This window comes from Grammomys surdaster, unplaced genomic scaffold (assembly GCF_004785775.1).
Source record: "Grammomys surdaster isolate TR1022 unplaced genomic scaffold, NIH_TR_1.0 239, whole genome shotgun sequence".
Taxonomy (NCBI): Eukaryota; Metazoa; Chordata; class Mammalia; order Rodentia; family Muridae; genus Grammomys; species Grammomys surdaster.
This window is the reverse complement of record NW_021604684.1, coordinates 1,711,859-1,733,693: the sequence shown is the minus strand read 5'-3', so window position 1 is coordinate 1,733,693 and position 21,835 is coordinate 1,711,859. Positions and strand designations below refer to the sequence as shown.

The 21,835-nt window shown below is 39.9% G+C and overlaps 1 protein-coding gene across 7 annotated transcripts in view; it reads left to right on the top strand.

Annotated features, from left to right (window-relative positions):
* The window catches only part of Tcf4 (transcription factor 4), a 341,691-nt gene that overhangs the window by 277,328 nt on the left and 42,528 nt on the right, over positions 1-21,835 (top strand). For all 7 annotated transcript variants that reach the window (XM_028774176.1, XM_028774173.1, XM_028774174.1 and 4 more), the window contains 3 exons: positions 10,956-11,061; positions 14,617-14,750; positions 20,747-20,879. In XM_028774176.1, the coding sequence (XP_028630009.1) occupies positions 10,956-11,061; positions 14,617-14,750; positions 20,747-20,879 (373 nt within the window). The remainder of the gene's footprint in view (positions 1-10,955; positions 11,062-14,616; positions 14,751-20,746; positions 20,880-21,835) is intronic.

The following is a 21,835-nucleotide window of genomic DNA, read 5'->3' as shown; positions in this document are numbered from 1 at the left end:
TTTCTTTTCTTTTCTTTTCTTTTCTTTTCTTTTCTTTTCTTTTCTTTCTTTTTTCTTTCCTTCCTTCCTTCCTTCCTTCCTTCCTTCCTTCCTTCCTTCCTTCCTTCCTTTCTTTCTTTCTTTCTTTCTTTCTTTCTTTCTTTCTTTCTTTCTTTTTGAGACAGGGTTTCTCTGTATAGCCCTGGCTGTCCTGGAACTCACTCTGTAGACCAGGCTGGCCTCGAACTCAGAAATCCGCCTGCCTCTGCCTCCCAAGTAGAATTTCTTTTCTAAAGAAAGCCTAATAATAAATGCAACAAGAAGTTAAGATGGTAGAACTAAGGAGTGCCCATCTTTCCCTATGTTGTTAAAATATTATTCTTGCTCTGAGAAGTATTTTGTATGTAATCTTTTATTCATGCTACCATGAGCACATTTGGTAAGATTTGAACCTCTGTGGTAGGCACTATACATTCACACATACACCCAAACATATTTGACTTTTTAAAAAATGAATATTGTTTTTAACCTTATTATTTCTGTGACCAGGTACCTCCCACAGCCTTAGACGATTTTCTCAGAGGCCACTGCAGCATAGGATAAAAGGCAATGATCTACATTGGAGTAAGAGTTCATTTCCATCATTATTGTAGAGTCATAGAAGTTGCTTTCCGGGGGAAGATTTGCAGCCCTTAGGTAACTGAGAAAACAGTGTCTTTAGAGGTCACAGAGCTATTTATTGGCAGATACAACACACACTATTTTGATGTTTCAACACCTCCTAATGAAAACAGTACTTGTCATCAGACAAATACCATTTGGCTGCTGAAGGTGAAGAAAGGATTGAGATAGGAGATGAGCTGTTATACATACCTGGAGATCAAGAGTCTGTGTTGTTAGTGTAAATAAAGATATAGCCTATGATAGAGTTATACCTATTGAAGATATGCAGTAACCAGGGTGATGAGACATAGTTTGATCGTTCATCAGAATCTTCTTAACATTACCTTTAATTTTCTGATGAACATGCAATAAATAGAAGTTGGGTAACAACTTAGTTAGGTGTTGAGAACATATTAAAGAGCTGTGATGTGCTTAGCATCCACAGTGGTTTCTCTGTGCCAATCGTGATCCTGTGATGAAGCCAACATCCCGAGTGATGTAAGGAACAGAACCAGGAGGAAGTCTGATTTCAAGTGGACCCAGTTTGGCACATGTCAGTGTTTTTTTCAAGAGAGTAGCTTGATAAGTCTAAGACACTTGCAGTTCAAGCTAAGGTGCTCATGATGTTGGCAGTGGACATTTTTTTTGTGATATACCAAGTTGAATGCAATAGCAAAAACAGTGTCTGCTCAGTCAGTGCCAAGTGCAGGAGAACTGATGTTGTAAAAATAAAATGAAGGTATTAGAATTGGAGGCTAGAATACACAGGCAAGGCTGGGTCCACACTGTCTATCAGTACATCGATGAGAATGTTCTATCGTCTTCTTGTCCTTTTATTTAGTTGTGGGTTATTTCTATCACTGCACCCTATGGTAGTCTTAGCAGATGACTTTGCCTCTCTATCTCTCTCTGTCTCTGTCTGTCTCTCTGTCTGCCTCGCCAATGAACAGCTCTGTATATATACCTGCTGCTTTTGGTTTTTTGGTTTGTTTGTTTGTTCGTTTGTTTTATTTTGTTGTATTTTTTTCTGCAAACTCATTCTGGAAATCATGTTTCTTGTAGCAGCTCCCAAGAGCTCCACTGTCTAGAAGCCTCCTTCCTATGTTCTTTGCAGACAAAATGGCTGCCAGGCCAGAACTCAGCGAAGCTTTTGGCAGGAGTGACATCACTAGTCACTTTGGAGAGTGCATGGCCATCCAAACTTACCATCACACTGCTTAAAGGGTCAAGAGTGAAACAGGACTACATGACTCTAAATTTCAAATATGCCACTTAATTGTCTGGGTCATAATTATGTCATAAGTATGACAGAGAGCAGTTTAGTCACTTAAACTCCCTGGGTCTCACAGTCTTTATCTGTGAAACTGGGATGGGAATAAAACAATAGGCTAAGGGAATGAAACAAAATTATATGCACAATTTGGCTGGAGCCATGCCTGGCCTATCAAAAGTAACATGTCAGCAGTGTGTACCATCATCAGTTGGCCCTGTCAGCTGTGACAAGAACTTGGATCATTGAAGGCCTTGGAAATGGATCTCTTTGCAGTTGTGGAAAATTGTGTCAAGATGAGACACCATTATTAACTGCTTTCCTTTATTTCTCTTTGATAACCCATGCCTGACTTATGGCTGGAATGACTGGGAGATTTCAGTAGCATGGCCTATGCAGAGAGACTCTCAAATGTGTATGTGACATCATAGCAGAGAAAACCTATTCAGTCTCTCCTGGCCATTTTACGGCCTCAGTGTTTGTCACACCAAATGGAAAATGCTTTCTGAAAACCTTGGTCATTGTAAACATCTAAGGTGCAATGTGACTACTCTGTTAGCAGTAGCAGTTCTGTCTTAAGTGTGTTTCTTTATTGAGGAAAGCAGGGGTTTCATTGCTGTTGCCTGCCCCCACCTAGCTCCCAGCTCCCTGCTCCCAGCTCACACATCTCTACATGTATGAAAGGCATGATTCAGAGATCTGGGGAAATACTCAGAAGTTATCCATGGGAGAAAAAGTGGGAGCGATAACCTTGCCTTTTTATTTGGAGAGAGGAGAGCAAATAAGACAGAGATGCCTGGCTATAGCGAATGCCAGATTTGCTGCAGCTCCTGCTGGGCTTTGTGAGTGGAAGGCACACACTCTAGCATCGGTGTGGCTGTCATCTGTGTGGGCACAGAGCTCCTAGCAAGCTGGGCCCAGTGACTTGGAGAGGAGGTCACCGACTGCTGTCTGTCCCCCACAGTCTGAGCACTACTGAGGTTCCTCCTTCTCTCTCCGTTTGCCTTCTGCATCCTCTTAATATTTCCTACTTGTCCTTTATTGACAAAGACGCAAGCAAGGAAGGGGTAGAGATGCTCTTTGATCTCTTACTCCTTAACCCAAAAATGAAAATTTGCTTGGTGAGGAAAAATCAAGCTACTGGTTGAAATTAACTTAAAGGATGTAGTTTCAAGTTTCATTACTCATGAATGGATAATCAAGATTCAACTACTCCTTGGAGCGGGGGGACCTTGGTATGTGATGTTTATGACAGGGTGTGTGGATGTGTGCTTGTAAGAATTTATTTTAAATATATTAACATGTTCAAGGAATTCCTTTGGGGAAATAGATTCCTTTTCTCCTATGTTTTGTGATGCAATCTCTTAGAATGGAAAGAGAATATTGTTCTGTTAATAGCAATAAAATATAGATGCATCACATATATTTGGTGTCTTTTATATATGTTTGAATATTCGTGAAATATTCTCCCATGGCCTACCCACTCCCACTTGAGCACCAGAGTAGCAATAAACATAGTTTGGAAACTAAAAATCTTCATGGTGAATCAGTCAAGAACATTAGAACTCTGATTAGTTCCTTTGAAAATTTCAAGGCCTTTAGTTCAAAATAAGATCTTTGCAAAGTCATCATCTCATACCTGTGGATGTTTTTCCATATGTAAGAAGCATGTCTCTGTATGCCATTGGTGTACGGATTAATGTTTGCATTTCACATTGCAGTGTCATCCTTAAGCATCATTTGGATGTGGAGGAAGAGTCCTCCTGTCTTCATCATTCAAAGTTCCTTGCATTTGAAGTGCAGACTGAAAAATGTATCAATTGGAGGGGTGTACATCCTGGAGTTTGCTCTTATCTCAGAGGTTTTGAGTTCTTGCATGATTAACTGCTTTTCCATTTTAGGGTATGTGGCCGAGTTGTCATTTGAGTCTGTTAACTTTCATTACTATCTTGCTCGCCATTTCAAGTCCAGATACTAGAATAGCCTTTGGAAGAGGATGCTTCGTCCTGGAAGAGTAGCCTTACAGTGTACACACTTGGAAACCTTTTCTAGCTGCTGCCCATTTTGCAAAATGAAGTTGAACTCATTAGAGCTTTCAAAGCATGAAGCTAGGAAGTGTGACAGAGGGCAGCAGCTATAGAGGTGACATGACAAGAGAAAGCAAGCATCTGTAAAGAACTGATATTAAAGATTGTCCTAAGAGAGTCAGAGTCATAAAAGTGGAGAATCTAGGGGAAGGGGGCCCAGTCACTGATAATATGAAAACTAATTGGAAAACCGTAGAAGCCTTTCACTGTTTTAAAAAAATAAACGCAACAGTACATGTCCAACTATAATTGCTTCATCAGAAGCAACAGTGGCCCGAAGTGAACTTGCAGCTCATGAGCTTCCTTTCCAACATGCTAGAGATCTAGGCTCACAGCTACTCTTCCATGCTGTACATTAAACAGTACGGTTTGCAGTCATTTTAGCAGATGGATATGAATGGGGGAAAAGACTCAAGTATGCAATAGTACATGGGACTTTAAAAATAAAAAGACACTGTTTGCAGCGCCCTGTCAACTCATCAGACGGACATTGGATGTATACCACTTGTGTGCTGTACACTAGGGATACCTAGCATTTGCCTCTCATCAGCTCACCAAAACAGCTCCTGCTTTCTTGGGGGGGGGGGATGAGTCATAACTTAGCTGTTGTTGCTGAGGTAGATCTCCTTATAGTGGGTGGCAATATGCCCAGACACTCCTTATGGACAGTCTTGCCTCTATCTAACACTGTTTGGCAGGATATTTTACATATAGACAGCTCTGTGATGATGCTGTCCAGTATGGTAACCAATGGCTGCCTATTGCTGCTGAGCATTGGAAAACATGGCCAGTGTGACTGACAACTGCAAATTGTTTCATTTTCACTAAGTTCAGTCAAAATAACCTTAGATTTCCAATGACAAACATATTGGCCAGCACTTTTCGAGACACATTGTTGGAAGGCAATGAGGAAGCTTCCGACGAAGTGTAAATTCCGTGCATTTATGAAGTGCCTGTGATTTATTAGGGATTATGATTGGTGGGACAGCATTCCCCCTCCACGGTGAGAGTTGCCCCATTTGACAAACTAGGAAACCAAGGCCCCAGGAGATAAATCACTTTGCCATGTTTTCTCAATGAGTTGTGAGAGTGGAAATTTGAACCCAGTGAGTCCAGTTCATAGCTGAGTAATTCCAGAACCTGCCAAGCCTGTTCATGTCTAGTCTCGAGGCTGGTTCCTCAAGTGGATCTTCCTCTTGTTCCTCTGTGGGTCAGCTAACAATTTCGCTTTAACTTGGCCACATAGAACCTAGCATTGCCCATCTCATTCTTCTGAATATACACATAATCTTGCCGTTCAGGTGTTCTTTCTTCTATCTGAAAGCCATCTACTTGAAAGAAATAGTGTAAGGTCCAGCTTCTACTTTCTTGCTGAGTGATGATCTGCTAGGCTTCAAAGGCCACACCAAGGCCAACAGACTCCGCAGGACATGCTAAATCCTTCCTGTGTGAGTGTCTGATTGTCACAGTTGAGAAGGAGTGGGATCTCCTGGGTCTGAGCTGGGAGGGAGTGGAGTGTCATTAAGATGCCAAGCCAGCCCCTGGGCATCTGTAGCACTGTTTTAATATGGTAATTTCTGTTCCTCGTGGATCGTACAGTAACTCTCAGTAAGGATCTGAAATCATCACACTGTTTCAGTTCCTGCTTCATGTAGTTTCACCTATCACATTCCTCATTGGAAATTACATTGTACTTGCAGAATCACGTAACATTAAGGGATAGCACAGACTTTCTGTACAATACAGTGGCTGTCATCCATTGCACACAGTGTCCACTGACCATCATAGTACATGGTCTGCAGCCATTTTCTCTGGACTTCTGAGTTACAGTTTCCCTTTCAGAAAAAAAAAATATTACTTATCATATACATGGTTTCACAATAAGCATGCTTTACAATATGCAAATAAAACTGCTATAGAGGGAAAAAAAAGATTAATGAGATCCCACAAGACTCTCTGTAAACTGTCTCAAAAGTGTAGTTCATGTTGATAGTTAAGAATGTCTTGTCCTACACTCAGACAACAAAAACAGGCTCAGCAGGTTGTGTTTGCATATTCATGTATACATATAGATATCAATGTGACAATAATAATCAAAGAAAGAGTATCAGTTTAGAGGAGGGGCTGGAGGGAGGGAAGGGGAAGAGGAAAATGATGATATTCTATTATAATATAATATATACAAAAATAAGTGAAATTTAAAAACAGAGAATACCCCATCTTTAAGAAGGAAGTTTTAGTAGAAAGTGGACGCTGGTGGGCAGTTCTCCTCTCTTTGTCTTACTATCGTATAGAACATTTTCAATGGGTGAGAGTGAACTTTTCTAACTTATATTTGCACACATAAGAAAACTAGTGGCAGCAAGACTGGAACACAAGTGCTTGATTGTTTTTGTTTTTTTGTTTTGTTTTGGTTTTTTTTTTGCATGCTCACTGTGTGTCAGGGTCCATTCTAGTTATTTTACACATTCTAGTTATTCACTTCTCACTAGTGTGCATAGTAGGTCTCCTTGCTCCCATTTCACAGAGAGAAATCAGGAGACAAGAGGACACACAGTCAGACCAGGCTCATGTGGGCTAATCCATTTCCCCTCTCTACTATTCTTCAGTTTTATGAATGAAGGGTATTGTTGATAGTACCACCCTGTATCATCGTTATGAGAGGTAGAAAAACTATATTGTGAACTGCTACCACAAAAACTGGTCTACAAAAGGTTGTGAACAAACTACAACCCTTGTTCTGTTTAAATCTCCCTAGTTGAAACCCATAGGTCAAGAAGAAAAGGGCTATAGACCACACTCCCTCCTCTTGGTTGTTGATGGACATTCCTGTATGACCTTTCTTTCTAATGGCAGATGAACTTAGACTATCATTTTCTTGATGGCTATGGAAAAGGTCATTGAGTGACAGCTAATGCACCTTACAGTCATCCTCAAACTACCATAGAAATTCTATCTGTAAAATGAAGTTATTGTTACACTCCCATCAATCTCTGGTTCAGTGCTACCTAGAGATTATTGTTAAACTTCCAGTTCCACGATTTTACTTTAAATCCAGGTGGTGGTGTGGACCTTTTGGTGTGAAATATATTATACTATATTTACCATGAGGGCTCCAGTCATCAAATGACTTGAGTGGAGGGCTGATGGCCTTTGAGCTACAGCCAACGCTCCACAATTCTAATTAGGCAAGACTTCACACTTTCTTCCTTTCTCTTAAGAGGACACTGAGAGTCCAGCATCCATCTTGATCTAAGTTGCCTTCCCGGGGGAGTGGGAGCATTTCTTTCTCATGACACGTTCCTTTGCTTTATTGTTGAGGTCACTTAAATGAATTAAACTGAATTTTAGAAATTTCCTTTGAAATTAGACTAATTATTTTTTAGGCTGATTTTCACCCCTGGTATTTGATATTTAAATAATTCCAGTTAGATAAGTAATCTCTCTCTAGACCTAGAAATAATAATAGTAATAATAATAAACAAATATATGAGGCTTTGTTTTTGTTTGTTTGTTTTTTGGTTTTTCGAGACAGGGTTTCTCTGTATAGCCCTGGCTGTCCTGGAACTCACTCTGTAGACCAGGCTGGCCTCGAACTCAGAAATCCACCTGCCTCAGCCTCCCAAGTGCTGGGATTAAAGAGGTGCCCCACTACTGCCCAGCAATGAGTTCTTACTGAAATTAATATCATTATAAAGCATCTTAGGAAAATTGCCACATGGACCACTTGACACTGAGAAACTGATTAAATAATCAAGTGGACCAGTAGCAGAGCAGCTACCCGTGGCTGTCACTGTCACTAAAATCTTAAACATTAAAGGTAGACATTATCATTACTGTTGATGTGAACATCATCACTACCTTCACTGCCACTTCAAATGATTATGTATCAAAGGATGAAAAACAAAGAACAATAAATACTTGTGTGGCTCTAACAGGTTCCACATATGAGGACAGTTACTTGAAGTTCCATTTTTGAATTTTATGAATATTGAGACTCATGTTTTCCTTGTGTGTGAGGGCTGGTACATGGCCAAGTGGTAGACTGTGCCCCTGAGTTGTGCCATGTCTCAAATTTCATCCCCAGGGCCACCATCAGTCAGGTATGAGCAAATAAAAAACAGATCTGTGCAATATTAATTTATATAAACAAAAATATGGGTCATTTGCCTTAAAATGACACGAGGCAAGAAATGCCATCTCTAAGGGAAAGCAAGTGATGTCATGCCTTTGCTGTAAGTTGTTCTGTAAACACCTGTTTTAAAAGATACATTGAAATCATCTTCAAAGAAATCATAAACATGTGCTCTGTTTCTGGTTCACAGAAATTTTCATCTTGTATAAAGAATCTCCACTTGGTGTGGTGGCACACCTTTAATCTTATCACTTGAGAGGCAAATCTCTGTGTCCACAGCCAGCCTGGTCTGTATACCAAGTCTCAGGACAGCCAGGGCTACAAAATAGAGAGAAACTGTCTCAGAAATCCAAGACAAAACAAGTCTCCAATTGGCGACAGCATATTGGGATATCAGAAATTACACGTCCCTGTGTATGCTTAAATCTTTACATCCTGCAGATATTCTCTCACTAGCAGGCAGTATCCATTAATTTTCCTAAACAATGTTACCCTTAGCTATTTTAAGTTTTTCATAACTTAGAATCAAAGTAGCTTTCTTATATATATACCTAAATTTGTTATAATCTTTTCTTGTCTTCCCCAAAGGTGTGAAATAATTTCACCAAAACTTAAAGAAGGGGGTGGGGGGAGGGAAGGAGGGAGGAGCATATATTAGTATGATCAAAAAGTATTGATAGTCTACTGTGCATGTTTAAGTGTAACAGTAGTAGAGTAATTACTGATATTAAGATATAAATTATCTTCAAAGAGTTGATTCTAGTTTTTAACACACAGGTTGTTAAATAGCCTGAAAATGCTAATTTTTTAAAGTAAATATGTAATGATTTCTAAAATGTGGAAGACAATACTACGTGTAGTCAGCTTACGTTAAGACCAATGGTCCAGCTGCGTATCAGGCTGAGGCATGTGGACATACAGCAGCCATAGTGTGTACACGCTGTCACTTGAACGAGGTGACATAATGATCACTTTGCGCTTTTCGTAGGAGGGATCTTTTTAACACCCAGTTTAGTCTCCTTTTAGGCTCTTTCTGAATCGTAGCATACCACCTGTTTATTAGCTGTACAGTTCTCAGGAAAGACCCAGGCTGGATCCTGTCCTGCCTTTTTCTCTTTGCTTCTTAAACATACTTCAGAAATGATGTGGCATTCCCCTGTCCTTTATTACAAACCCTCTAGAAATAGAAATAAATTACTATCCATCCATGTAAGTAATAGCAAAAGTTACAACATGGAAAACTATGAAAAACGGTACTTAACTCCTTCCATGACTTAGGGGGAAAACACTCCTGCTGTCCACAGCATGAATGGCTCTTTTTAGCTTGGTTTGTTTTGTTTAATGTCCAGGACCTCCAGATTTTTCAAGGGCGTGTGGAGCATTTATATGATGTATGAATGCAGAGGCACATTCCACACATCTGTCTCTGTGGACCTACCCTTTGTGAAATCCTAACCCTGGTATTAACGCTTACATGTTATGAGTCATGGTTCTTCTGAGAGAATTATATAATCTTTAGGGTGTTTGTTTGATATATATGGCAAAAATGAATCAATCTCTCTCTCTCTCTCTCTCTCTCTCTCTCTCTCTCTCTCTCTCTCTCTCCCTCTCTCCATCTCTCTTTTTCTCTCTCTTTCTCTTTCTCCTGTAATCCCGCCGCTGCCCATTTGTTGGTGAATTTCTTCTCCTCTCTCTGTGACCTGTGAATATCAGTGTAGGCTCACTGCCAAGTTTGTGAGCCGCTGCCTGGTTCAAAATGGAGGCAGGAAGGTATCCATTTTCATCAAGAGGATGAGCCGTTCCGTCTTTCCGACCATCTGGAGAGAGGAACTTTTTAGAGCAAAAGAAAATGGGAATTGAAAAAGAAATAAAAAAAGATTATATTTAGCAAAAAAAGGCAAGGGAGAGAACCAATTAAAGTTAAACTGTACCTTATGAATTTATGCTTCGCTGTGATGCTGTCCTGCTTCAAGGAAACACAAACAAGCAAACACAAGGACTATTTTTAAAAGGAAATGCTTCCCCAAGCCCCATGAGGATCAGTAAACGAATGTTAAGTAAATTAGGGTTTTGGCACACTTTTAAAGTTTATTGTACACAGAAATATAATAAGCACTTAAAAAGAGACAGCCCCCTCTTCCTGTGTACATACTGATTGTTGGTGGTCCTGTGCTGATCTGGGCACTTAATGGTCTTCTTCCTGCATCTCTGCAAACACTGTGTGGATTAATAGTCCAAGATATATATGTACTTATCACTCATTCCTGATTCCTCTCCTCTCCTCTCCCTCTCCCTCTCCCTCTCCCTCTCCCTCTCCCGCTGCGTCTCCCTCTCCTCCGCTCTCTCCTCTCTCCTCTCTCCTCTCTCCTTCTTTCCTCCCTCTGCCTGCCTTCTCCCTACCTCCTACATTGCAAGTGAAATTTTTAATTGAAAGGTAGAGGTTTGGTCTGACTTTGGGGAGAGACTGCGTGCAAACATTCTGCTTTACCCCTAGCATGCTCACGGGCCATCTGTGTTTAAAAAAGAAAGGAATGGGGGCCGCTCCGTGACCTGCAGTGTATATTTACCACTACGACATGGTTTGCAGGGTTCTCGCCCGGACTGGAAAATCTCATTCCTGATTATTTTATGTTGACACAAATATACAGCACTCTTTTTTTCTTCTGTATTCAAAGGAGGCAGTGTTTCTAGGGTTGGACCAGGTTTAGACTCTTACAGCATCCAAATTTAGCATTTTTGTGCCAGCTTCTTACCAAATCATGGATGTAGAGATGCTTTGATCACTGTTGAAAGCAAATTTCATGTGGTTCTCCTTCCTCAGGTCTACGCTCCTTCAGCCAGCACTGCCGACTACAACAGGGACTCGCCAGGCTATCCTTCCTCTAAGCCAGCAGCTAGCACTTTCCCTAGCTCCTTCTTCATGCAAGGTAAGGTACTTCTTTGCCTGCGGGGAAATCCACAGGCCATTTAGTGTTATATACAGAGCAAAAGAAACGGCATCATAGACAAAAGAAGAGGGGAGTAGATGTGTTTCCTTTCTTAGGAATTGAATTTCTTACCAAACTAAGTAAAGATTTCCCAAGACTTTTTTTTCTCTTACATTAAAGCCCTTTGACCTCTGATAGGTTAAAATTAAATTACTTCACATAAAAATGAGTCCCTTTTTGGTCTTCCAAGATCGTCAGTCTCCAGTCTCCCTGCCATCTTCCAAACACATGCAGGTTTAAACACGTATCTTCCAGCTCAGGGTATGTTTTGAAGATCTTGTATTTTGTCAAGAGGAAAGAGGTGCCTCCTCAGTCTAGCCCTCTGTAAAGTTCTGAACCACGTAGTAATGGATAAATGAGAACAAGGTTCCACTGAGGCCTCAGTGACCCACTGCACCATGGGAGTGCTGCACAGAGAAAGTTGTGCAGAGACACACTAATTGATTTAAGGTACAGGAAAACTTTGAAGGGCGTACAAGGAGTACATGGCAGGGGTTTGTAGCTTTGTGGTGGACAGTGACTATGTGCTCTATTCATTTTTCCATTGTTTTTAGTCAAAAACAGATGGCTCTATATCCCTGGAGCTTATATATTGCCACTGGCCATTTAGCTCCTTTCTACTAACTGGAAAAGGCCAGGATCGTAAAAATAATGTCAGCTACTTTGCAAATGGTCTGTTCAGAAGAAGGAGCTGTGTATTCCGTCCTTGCCATGCCTAGGTACTTACTTACAGCTGTAATGGTCTTAGTCCCAAGATACCCTGAGCTCAGAGGGAGGGTTTACCAAGAGCTCCTGTAAATATACAACTCTTAAATCACCCAGGTGTGCGTACCTGACTTGAATATGCCTTGGATCAGTGCAAAGTGACACAACTGTCAGGACAGTGACATAGAAATGAGGACACACTCAGGGCAGCAATGCTAAGGTGTCACTGAGATTGCAGAGGGTATACTGAAGAATACTGTGAAGAGATTAGACTCATCTTCTCCTCCCCTGTCAGCTCATTTAATGGCTGGTTCACATGTGAAGTTCTACTGAAGTTCTACTAAAACTTAACAGAATGGATCCCTTGGAGCTGGGGAGAATTTGTTCCACAGATCACTGAGTTCATGGTCACAGGCCTCCTCTATCTATCTTTGTGACCTGACCTAGGTATAGTTCTCAAAGGGGCACAGTGGCTAGTCACTCAGGTACATTCTGTGCCATGACAGTGAGCTCATTGCCTTTGGCTATATAGATGCTGCCAACTCAAGGATTCATTATGTCAAAACTCAGGTTTTCATTAAAAAAAAAATGGACAGAAGACTAAAATCCCTCAGTGTGTCTGAGAAACTTGTTGTCTTGACCTGTATGCATAGCAAAAAGGCCATGTAGATTAAAGCAGTAGGTACCTTTCCATAGCTCACCCCATAAACTATGGGGAACAGATTTGTTTTTTCTGCATATGAATACTCAAAAAAAACTTTCAGTTGACATTTATGATGAGCACAATTAATTTGCACACATTTAATTCTATTCTTCCAAAACAACATTATGCCAAGATCATGGGATGTGATAAATATTAATTTACTCTGAAAAGCATAATTTATGTAAAATACATATTTTTATAAGTCTGCATCGAGTCGAAGATGCTGTGTTAACAATCCAAAGTGTATTGCCACCCCATGCATCGAGTGTCAGAATATTTCAGGAAAACGCTTATTCAGTGACCCATTTTCTCGATTTATTTGTCAGATGCGTACTCCACTCGAAGTGTTAGTGGGTCTCGAACTTCATATTTAAATTTAAGGTGGCATTTTCCATGTTTCCTACTAAATCTAAAGTACATAGGATGTTAACTTGGGGTTGGGAGTGATGGCCCAGAGGGGAGAATGATTTTTGTAATAAGATGGGGACTTGAGTTTGAATCCTTAATGAACATGAACACATGGTGGGTTTGTTTTTTTTTTTTTTTTTTTTTTTTTTTTTTTTTTTTTTGCACCCATACATACACACACACAAAGACACACCCACCAAGACCAGTTCACTTTTTAAAGACACTTAAGTTACCACAAGGCGAGAATAGACATCAACAGTGACCTGATGATTCAGTCTCACACACATCAGTTCCCTCTCTGTGTTGCAAGGGTGGTCATGGCAGGGCTTAGAAGAACACACCGTGATAAAGACGGGTAATGAGACTGTCAGCCACCCTATTCTCAACCCACTACTGGGATCTCTTACATTGTGTCTTTTCATCCTTCGGTTACAAGTCTACAGTTGTCAACATTACAGACATAATTATACACACATGGTTCTTAAAGGTAGAAATCCACCATCTCTGGTTCTGCAATTCTAACTCCAGAATTGAAAATTTCACTGGGGTTGGGGTGGGTGTTGGGGAGAAAACAGCTTCATGAAATAAAATATCAGATGAAATTTGCCTGATTTAAAAGGCTATGATTATGTATAAGTTACTGTGAAAAATAAGTTTGTTTTCAACAAGGAATAACCGAATACTTTCAATATGAAGCCGATGGCCTGGTATAAATCCAATAGTCGATTTTGTTTAATAACTAAGAGAAGGGAAAGTGAATGAATTAATCAGTAGTGGTTTGGGCTGTCTCTAGCCCTTGGCTTTCTTTGAGAAATACAAATTAAACAATCACAATCTATAACCTCAGGACCAGGGAGTGAAAGAAATCTTGCATTCTGCTATTAATGAGAGGTTACCTCCATGCTAAAAGACCCTTTAAAACAATGTATCTCTATGACTTATTTTCAAACTCTTGACCTCATATATTTATGAAATCCCGAGGCTATCAATTTTATTCCTTATTATGATATCTATCATAGGACACACATGCTCCCCTAACATTGCTCATGAAGGTTTACAATAGTTGTATGCAACACATACTAAATTCCAAAATGATCTGGGAGAGAAATATTGAAAATCCTCTTCCCCACTTACCATAAGATAATCCCAACATTAATTCTCTGTATTGTGCATAGCACAGAAATGAAATCCAACCTTCTAAATCTGGGCTGTTCTTTTCCAGTAGTCATTTCAGTGTAGGCTCTTCAAACTTGCAACCATGCCAACTCTGTGAGGTCCCAACTGTTTTATTTTCACCCTGAAGTTTGGAAATGCTTTAACTTTTCAGATTACTTTCATAAAAGTGAGGGTTGGATAGAAAGAACTGTTTCTTTCGGCATGAACTACCTTGCTTGACATCGTTCTGCAGAGAAATATGTTCTGTTCTTTTCCGGTTGATTTTTTTTTTAATTTTTAATTTTTCTTTTACTAAGAGCACAAACTTAAATGTTTCTATTTGTTTGACAATATAAAAAGCCACTTGGGAAAAAGTAATGATGACTGTCGTGTGATGTAATCAGCTAAGCAACACAAAGATGAATACACAACGGGAGGTTATTTTCAAGTATATGAAGAAACCCTATTCTCAAAGGCAAGGCTGAATGCCTCAGAAAAGTCACGGTTTTCTTTGTCCTTTACAGATGGCCATCACAGCAGTGACCCTTGGAGCTCCTCCAGTGGAATGAATCAGCCTGGCTATGGAGGGATGCTGGGCAATTCTTCTCATATTCCACAGTCTAGCAGCTACTGTAGCCTGCATCCACACGAACGTTTGGTAAGGAAGGTTCCCGGGGATGGGGAGAGCACCGCTGGCTAGTTTATGAGGTTTCATCTCTGTGTGTACACAAGGACTCTGCAAAAAGAGGCGGAAAATAGCCCTCGCCTATTATTCTCCAAGTTTTATTGTTTTTGTGATCAAAGGCTCGACAGAAGCGGATCACCTCTGTAAACCTTCCAGAGCTTCTCTGCCATTGTCCCTTTGTTTATTGTGTTTTGTTCTGTTTTCTTTATGGCGATGTCAGCTTTCTTCGGTTCATAAACACAGTGGATTTGAGTTGCAGAGCCTCAGCAATGGCCTTGTCTTTTTTTTTTTTTTCACTGTCTGAAATTCTGGAGGATGCTCTGCTAAGGGAAGAGTGAGAAGGATTTGAGATGACAGGAATTTCCATGTTAGTTTTGACCTATGGTGACCTATAGGAAAAGTTTGTTTTCTATGTAACCTTGGGAATAGCAAACTGTGGAATATCCACATGCGTTGGATTTTTTAATTTTAATTCCATACAAGTGTCACTCCTGTTCGGCTTTGCTCAACATCCCCGTAAAAACTGCATTTTGTAATATTACGTCTTTTCTTAGTAAGGCTTTTCCTCTCTGCCTATGGCTTCTACTACCTGACCTTCATATATTTCCTTGTCCCAGAGGAATCAGCCATCTGACTCTCTCTAGGCTTAAAAACCACCACAGCCAAGAATCAACTTATGTAGTTATATCTATTATTGAGGAAAATAAAATGTCTAGATCACGAATTGGGTATGGGATGCAGATCACATGAGACTTGAGTTCATTGTTCAATAACATGCAATTAAAATGGTATGGCCCTCAGGCTGGGAAGATGAATCCATAGGCAAGAAGACTTGTAAACATGAGGACCTAAGTTCAAATCCCCAGCACCCATGTAAATAGTTGGGCTTGCCTATGTGCCTGTAACCCCGGCATTGGAGAAAAAGTTGGGGAAGGGAGACAGACAGATCCAAACAGTTTGCTGGACAGCCACTCTAGTCAAAAATGAAGTCCTGTCTCAAGGCACTGAGGCAGAGAGTGATGGAAACATCCAAAATCCTGCTCTGGCCTTTTTATGTGTACACACAGTTGCATGTACCTGCATGCCCACATGCATGTGCTATACATACACGCACATGCACACATACACACACTGATATACACACACTAACACATTGGTATACATACACACAGACAGACACACTAATATATACACACACCTTCAAACCCCACAAATGTGAATGGAAGTCTGTGGTCTATGATTGTGACGCCATCTCTTCTTGATATTTTTCTTTTTCTTGTTTTTGCATTTATTACTTTTTCTCTGTCCCAATCAGGGAAATTCTTTCTGGCTTCCTCTAGTCTCTCCTCTCCTTTGTTCAATCATTGCATATATAGAAGAAAGAAAGGCTTTATATTCTTCCCTGATGGACAAAAGATTCCAGACATAGAAGTTCTAATACCTTGAAAATGCATACTTAGTTGACTCTAGAGCACAAGACCCCGTGTGGTCACTTAGTCTTTATTTTCCTGAGGAGCAGGTGGTAGTGATGGGCCTGGCCTGTTTCTTATCTCTCCTGAGTTCAAATGTATAAATTGCAAACATCTCAAATCTTAGCACATTTTCGATAAACCGCAAATAACTGAGCTTCAGATTGCCTCTTCTCCCACCCGTACTTGGAGGCATTCAAGTGAAAGTGTAGGGAAATACCAACTGTAATTAGAATATCTTTTGGTAACCTGTTTACTTACGCATTCTGGTCTTGCCTAGGACCCGTAATCAAAACTGGGGAAGTAATGGATACAAATTAAAGTTTGGAGTGATATGTTAAATGTTAAAATTCCAATCCTTTGAAGATTTGTCCACATGTATTTTTCTTTCCTCTATAATATTTCATGTTTTGATTATATTTTACAATTTTGCATCGTGATATGATTTTATCCCACTAGAGTTCACTGCATGTGGAGGGAGCCCTTAAACGATGCTTAGATGCACAAAAGGCATGATTTCAAGTCAGAAACAGGCACATTTTAGAAAAGGCTCTAATGAATCAACACAGTGTCATTGTTCAGACAGGAAGGTCATTTTAAAGCAGCGCCTCAGTAGATCACATGAGAAGACACAGTGGTTAAGCCATGTGGTCATCTCAGAGCCCAGGTTCCCATTCTTAATTCGACCAGTTAGCAAATTTCAGAGAGTTAAGATTCTTACTTTAAAGGGTAAATGAATAAGGTCTCTGGTAATGTATCCTAATGAGTTTTCCCACTGAGAGTGAAACTATTGAATTATTACATCTAGTTATCATTGTAATTTCAGTATTTAGCCATATGACAATCTCTCACTGAAGTGACTTTGAAGACTCTGACACTGATTGGGAATAATTTGAATATCCAACAGCAGTCAGCATCTTTTATCTTGAAAATAGTGACGTTTCCCTACAGCTCCGATCTGTAATGATCTGTAACATTTGGTTAACCGCATGCTAAAAGGGGGCTAACTTAGGACGAGAGGCTTCCCTGATTATTTTGGATATAATTTGACCACTATCATATTATCTCTGAAGGTGAAATCTTGTGGAAACACTGTGAACTTCATCATTTTCCACCGTTATAATAGACTGTATAATGAGTAAGTTTCAGTTCCATGCATTTTACCTCCAAGTGCTACCAGTTTTAAGTATTTAAATCCCCTTTACAGTTTTGGCTTTTACAACTGAATCTCATAGCATACACACACACACACACACACACACACAAACACACACACACACAGAAAGAGGAGGGGGACCACCTCCAATGAATGGACTTTATAGTTAAGCTTTGGAATGGGTCTTTGTAGAAAATTTAAATTTGGAGAGACTTGGCCAAGATGTTTGAAAAAGAAGGCTAGAGTCCTCACCACCCTACTTCAATGCTGCATGGTGTATGTAGCATTCTGGGGCATCTGAAATATTAGCGTAATGGAAGTTACTTTATTTTCTATTTCTGTACATCAGTTCTTTACAAACTGGGTTCAAGGCTGCCTTAAGGATCCATTGGACAATGTTTAGAGACATATTTGCAGTAACAGCTGGTATATGGATGCCACTGGTGTCCAGTGGGTAGAGACAAGAGATGCTAATAACCATCTACACAGGAAAGCTCTATGGCAATGAAATATCTGTTACAAAAGGCCACGAGTACCAAGACTATGAAATACTACTTTGGCCTATAGTGCCATTTCATTCTTAGTATGTGCTACCAATTCTTAGACTTGTGAATCTTCAAATCACCAACCCAGAGATCAATGACAAACATCACCACTGTGAATGCTTATAACACTTGGCATGATCAATAGACTCTAAGGTGGGTATCAGAAGTTTTTTTTAAAAAAAAAAAAGACAAGAAGGAAGGGAGGGAGGGAGGGAGGCAGAAAGAAAGGAAGAAAGAAAGAAGGAAGAAGGAAAGAAGGAAAGAAGGAAGGAAGGAAGGAAGGAAAGAAAGAAAGAAAGAAAGAAAGAAAGAAAGAAAGAAAGAAAGAAAGAAAGAAAGAAGGAAAGGAAGGAAGGAAGGAAAGGACCTTGAAGAGGGTGGACATGGAAGGCCATGGCACTTGAACACTCGAACAGACCACATTCCCCCTCACCATTATAGCAAGCAGGATGGACGATTGCTGGAGAAAGATCAAGATTCTTAAATCTTCTAAGAGAACTATTTGCCATCACTAATGATCTCCATGCTGGATTTATTAACTTTCCGATAACATGAGTTTTCAAGATACTCCCCATTGAAAAGTAATCTAGTTATAAATCTCATTAATTTGTTTCAGCATCTAATTTTCAATGTGTCTCTGAAAATAACTGATTTAGTATGGACTGCATCGGTTTCCCCATTAAGCTCTGGGGATTGCTTTTCTTCCTTCATATTCTCTGCACATAGCTTTAACCCTTTGTGGGCCACACCCTAAATTATCCTCCATTTTCCATGAAGTTAGAAGAGTCCAAAGAGTCTCACTGATGATTTCTCTGTTTCTCTTTCCCATCTTCTAGTTATTATAATTAATTAAATATTTCTCATTATTGTATTTCTCTCTGATTCTTCTTTTCCACATGGTTCTTTTTTCTCTCTGTCTCTATCATAATCTTTTATCTCGGAAGCAGAACTAGCTATGCCCCAACTCTTCTAAGTTTAGTTTTCCCAGTCTTGTATCTTACCTTGTCTCTTTTATAATTTGTACTGTAGAGAAATCCCAGCCTCATACTTTAGAGATTATTGTATGGGTGACTTGGGAGACCCACGCCTCCAGTATAAATGAGATTTACCAGTGGCCTGGCCTGGGGGGAAGTTACCTCTGTCCTTACATTGACACCTTCTAAGTTTAACTATCTGATGGTATACATGGGAGTGATATTTTTGACGATGTCCATGTGTCAGACCCAGCTCTAAAATGTAGATGCATGACCTGGACTGTTTGGCAGTCCTTTGAATAAGTCATACTTCAGTTCATAAACATGGACTATCATTGTATGTTTACTGCTTAGCATGAGGATGTATGAGCTCCATTCCCTCCCCTTAAGGGCGCTCACAGTGTTATGGGAATGTACTTGGACAACAGGCAATGGCTGACCCAGGAGTGAGTGTGAGGTGGTAGTGCAGAGTGCAGGTACAATTGGGCTGAACTTACAGGAGAATGGCAAGCAAAAAAGGAATCATCCAGGAAGAAGCAGAACTAAACAGATCAGTTGGCTAGCACCAAGAAACCATGTTCCTTCCTTGTTAACAAATGCCTTGGTTTTAGTACTTCCCAGTGTCTGCAGTATTTAATAGCTCTATTTTAAAACATTTTAAAAAGCTTCTCTAAGCATGAGATAATAAGTACCCGTTACCCAATCTCTATTTTTAAACTAAGCAATTAAATGCATCTCCAATAATGATATAATAAAAAATCGTAGCTATCAATTTATCACATCACTAAAATATTTATCTTTACATATTTTCTTTAATATCGATGGCACATCCAAATGCTTATAAAGCAAAAACGAGAGCAAGTTTCAGCTACTGGGTTTTAAACTTGATTGGTCGGTTTTGGCTTTTTTTTTTTGGTTTGTTTGTTTGTTTGGAAAAAAGATAGTTTGAGGTGTCCTTTTAAATCCATGTATCCTTTTGGTGATCCTCTCCCCATGAGATGGATACACAACAACTAATGTCCCACCTTCAATCATTTGAACAACTGGTGTAGAATTGAATCTGAAGCTAAACCTTAAGCCCAGCAACCATTTAGAGATGCTCTTTCTTCCTAGTCAGCGAAGTAGTCTATGCAGCATGCGAAGGAGGAACTCAGAGCGAAATAAAGCCTAATCAAGTCTTTGGATACCCAATCAATTCAGTGAGGCCACTAATGTAAACTTTCTCACACTCAGGCTTTAGAGAGATTTAGCTTTTAATTCTTTTAAAAGTTTTTCATTTCCTATCTTGTTCTCAATGCCAAGATTCATTGAGCAAAATCATCCAACTGGAAAGGAAGTATTTTGCCATGTAGCGGTTAGAGGCCTGGGTCCGGTGTAACACAAACCCTGGAGATCTGTATGTTGTACTCGTTATAGACAGTCTTCTTCAGTTGTTTAGTAGGCCACAGGAAAACAAATAATAGAAGAAGCTGTGTCTGTTTCGGAAGTCTATGAGATGATTTTGTGGGTTTCTGTTTGTTTGTTTGTTTGTTTGTTTTGTTTTGATTTAACCAATGATTTGTAGATTTAGGGATTTTGATCTTTCCTTGATGTCCTGGGTGGCTATGGTATTCCTTGACACTTGATACATCCACAGATCAACTTTGGATCTATGTATATTTGGCTGTTTAGAAAAATGAAAGCTATCAGATAGAACAGGATGTTTGCTTGACTGTTTTGAAATTCTGAAAGCATCTCCCTTGCGATCTTGTGAGTTCTGAAAGAAGCATCAGAAAAGTAAGTATAACATGACTGAATGTGGCCTTCTTTCTTCCCCCGGCTGCAGAGCTATCCATCCCACTCCTCGGCAGACATCAACTCCAGTCTTCCTCCGATGTCCACGTTCCATCGTAGTGGCACAAACCATTACAGCACCTCTTCCTGCACGCCTCCTGCCAACGGAACAGACAGTATAATGGGTGAGTAGTGTAAATGCCAACCCACACGCCAGTATTCCATGGCAGGGTTTAATAATGAAGACCCTCTTCCTCCTCTCATAATGGAATTATAAGCAGGCAATAAATATTTGTCACTTCAGCGAATGAACAGATGAATGGATTCAATAGAAATAATCACTGGCTTGCCCTTAGCCACTTTTTTTTTTTGGTCAGAAGAAACTGAAATCTGACTTGGTTGTCCATGGTGAGTCATTAAGTTAAATAAGGGTTTCGGTAGACCCAGACTCTCATGCATCTCATGTTCTCAAACATCAGGCAAGCAAAGTTTCCTTAAGACCAGTGAGATAAGGGAACCAGTTATACTTAATACCAGTAGTTACTCATCACTTTCCAGAGATTGACCATCATGCTAAGTTCTTAACCATGCTGTGTCACTGTCTTGCAAAGACTTGTTTATATGAAGTTTTCCATTCAAAGTTATTTTGATAGCTAGATGAATTTAACTAACAGAGAATGTAACATTATGGAGCCCTTGAAGAGAAATAGTACTTGTTCACATAGGAAAGATGTCTGGCTAACAGTAGGTCCAAAATTATTTCCTGTGGGCTTTGTAATAAGTTTAGGCTCAGGAAGATTGTTGCTGCCAAATGTTTTATCTGCTCATGTCCTCTGATGTCTGTGGTGATCTGTTAGTATAGATGGATCTCTGCCAGTACTGTTTTCCTTAGGGAAGAGCTAGCCAGGGCATTTAGCTATTCCTAACGGGAAGATACTGGCTGGTTCAGAGGCAGCTACTTCCCTGTGGATCAACCTTGACAAGCTTCCCATTCTGTTACACAGCACATCTAGATGCTCCAGGGTCCTCATATAACCCAAGACATTGATGGTCACAGCTTACTTTATTCTACTTGAAGCCATACTTGTCAGGTGCATTGAGTAATTTTCTTGTTGCTGTGATAAATGCCTGAGAGAAGCAC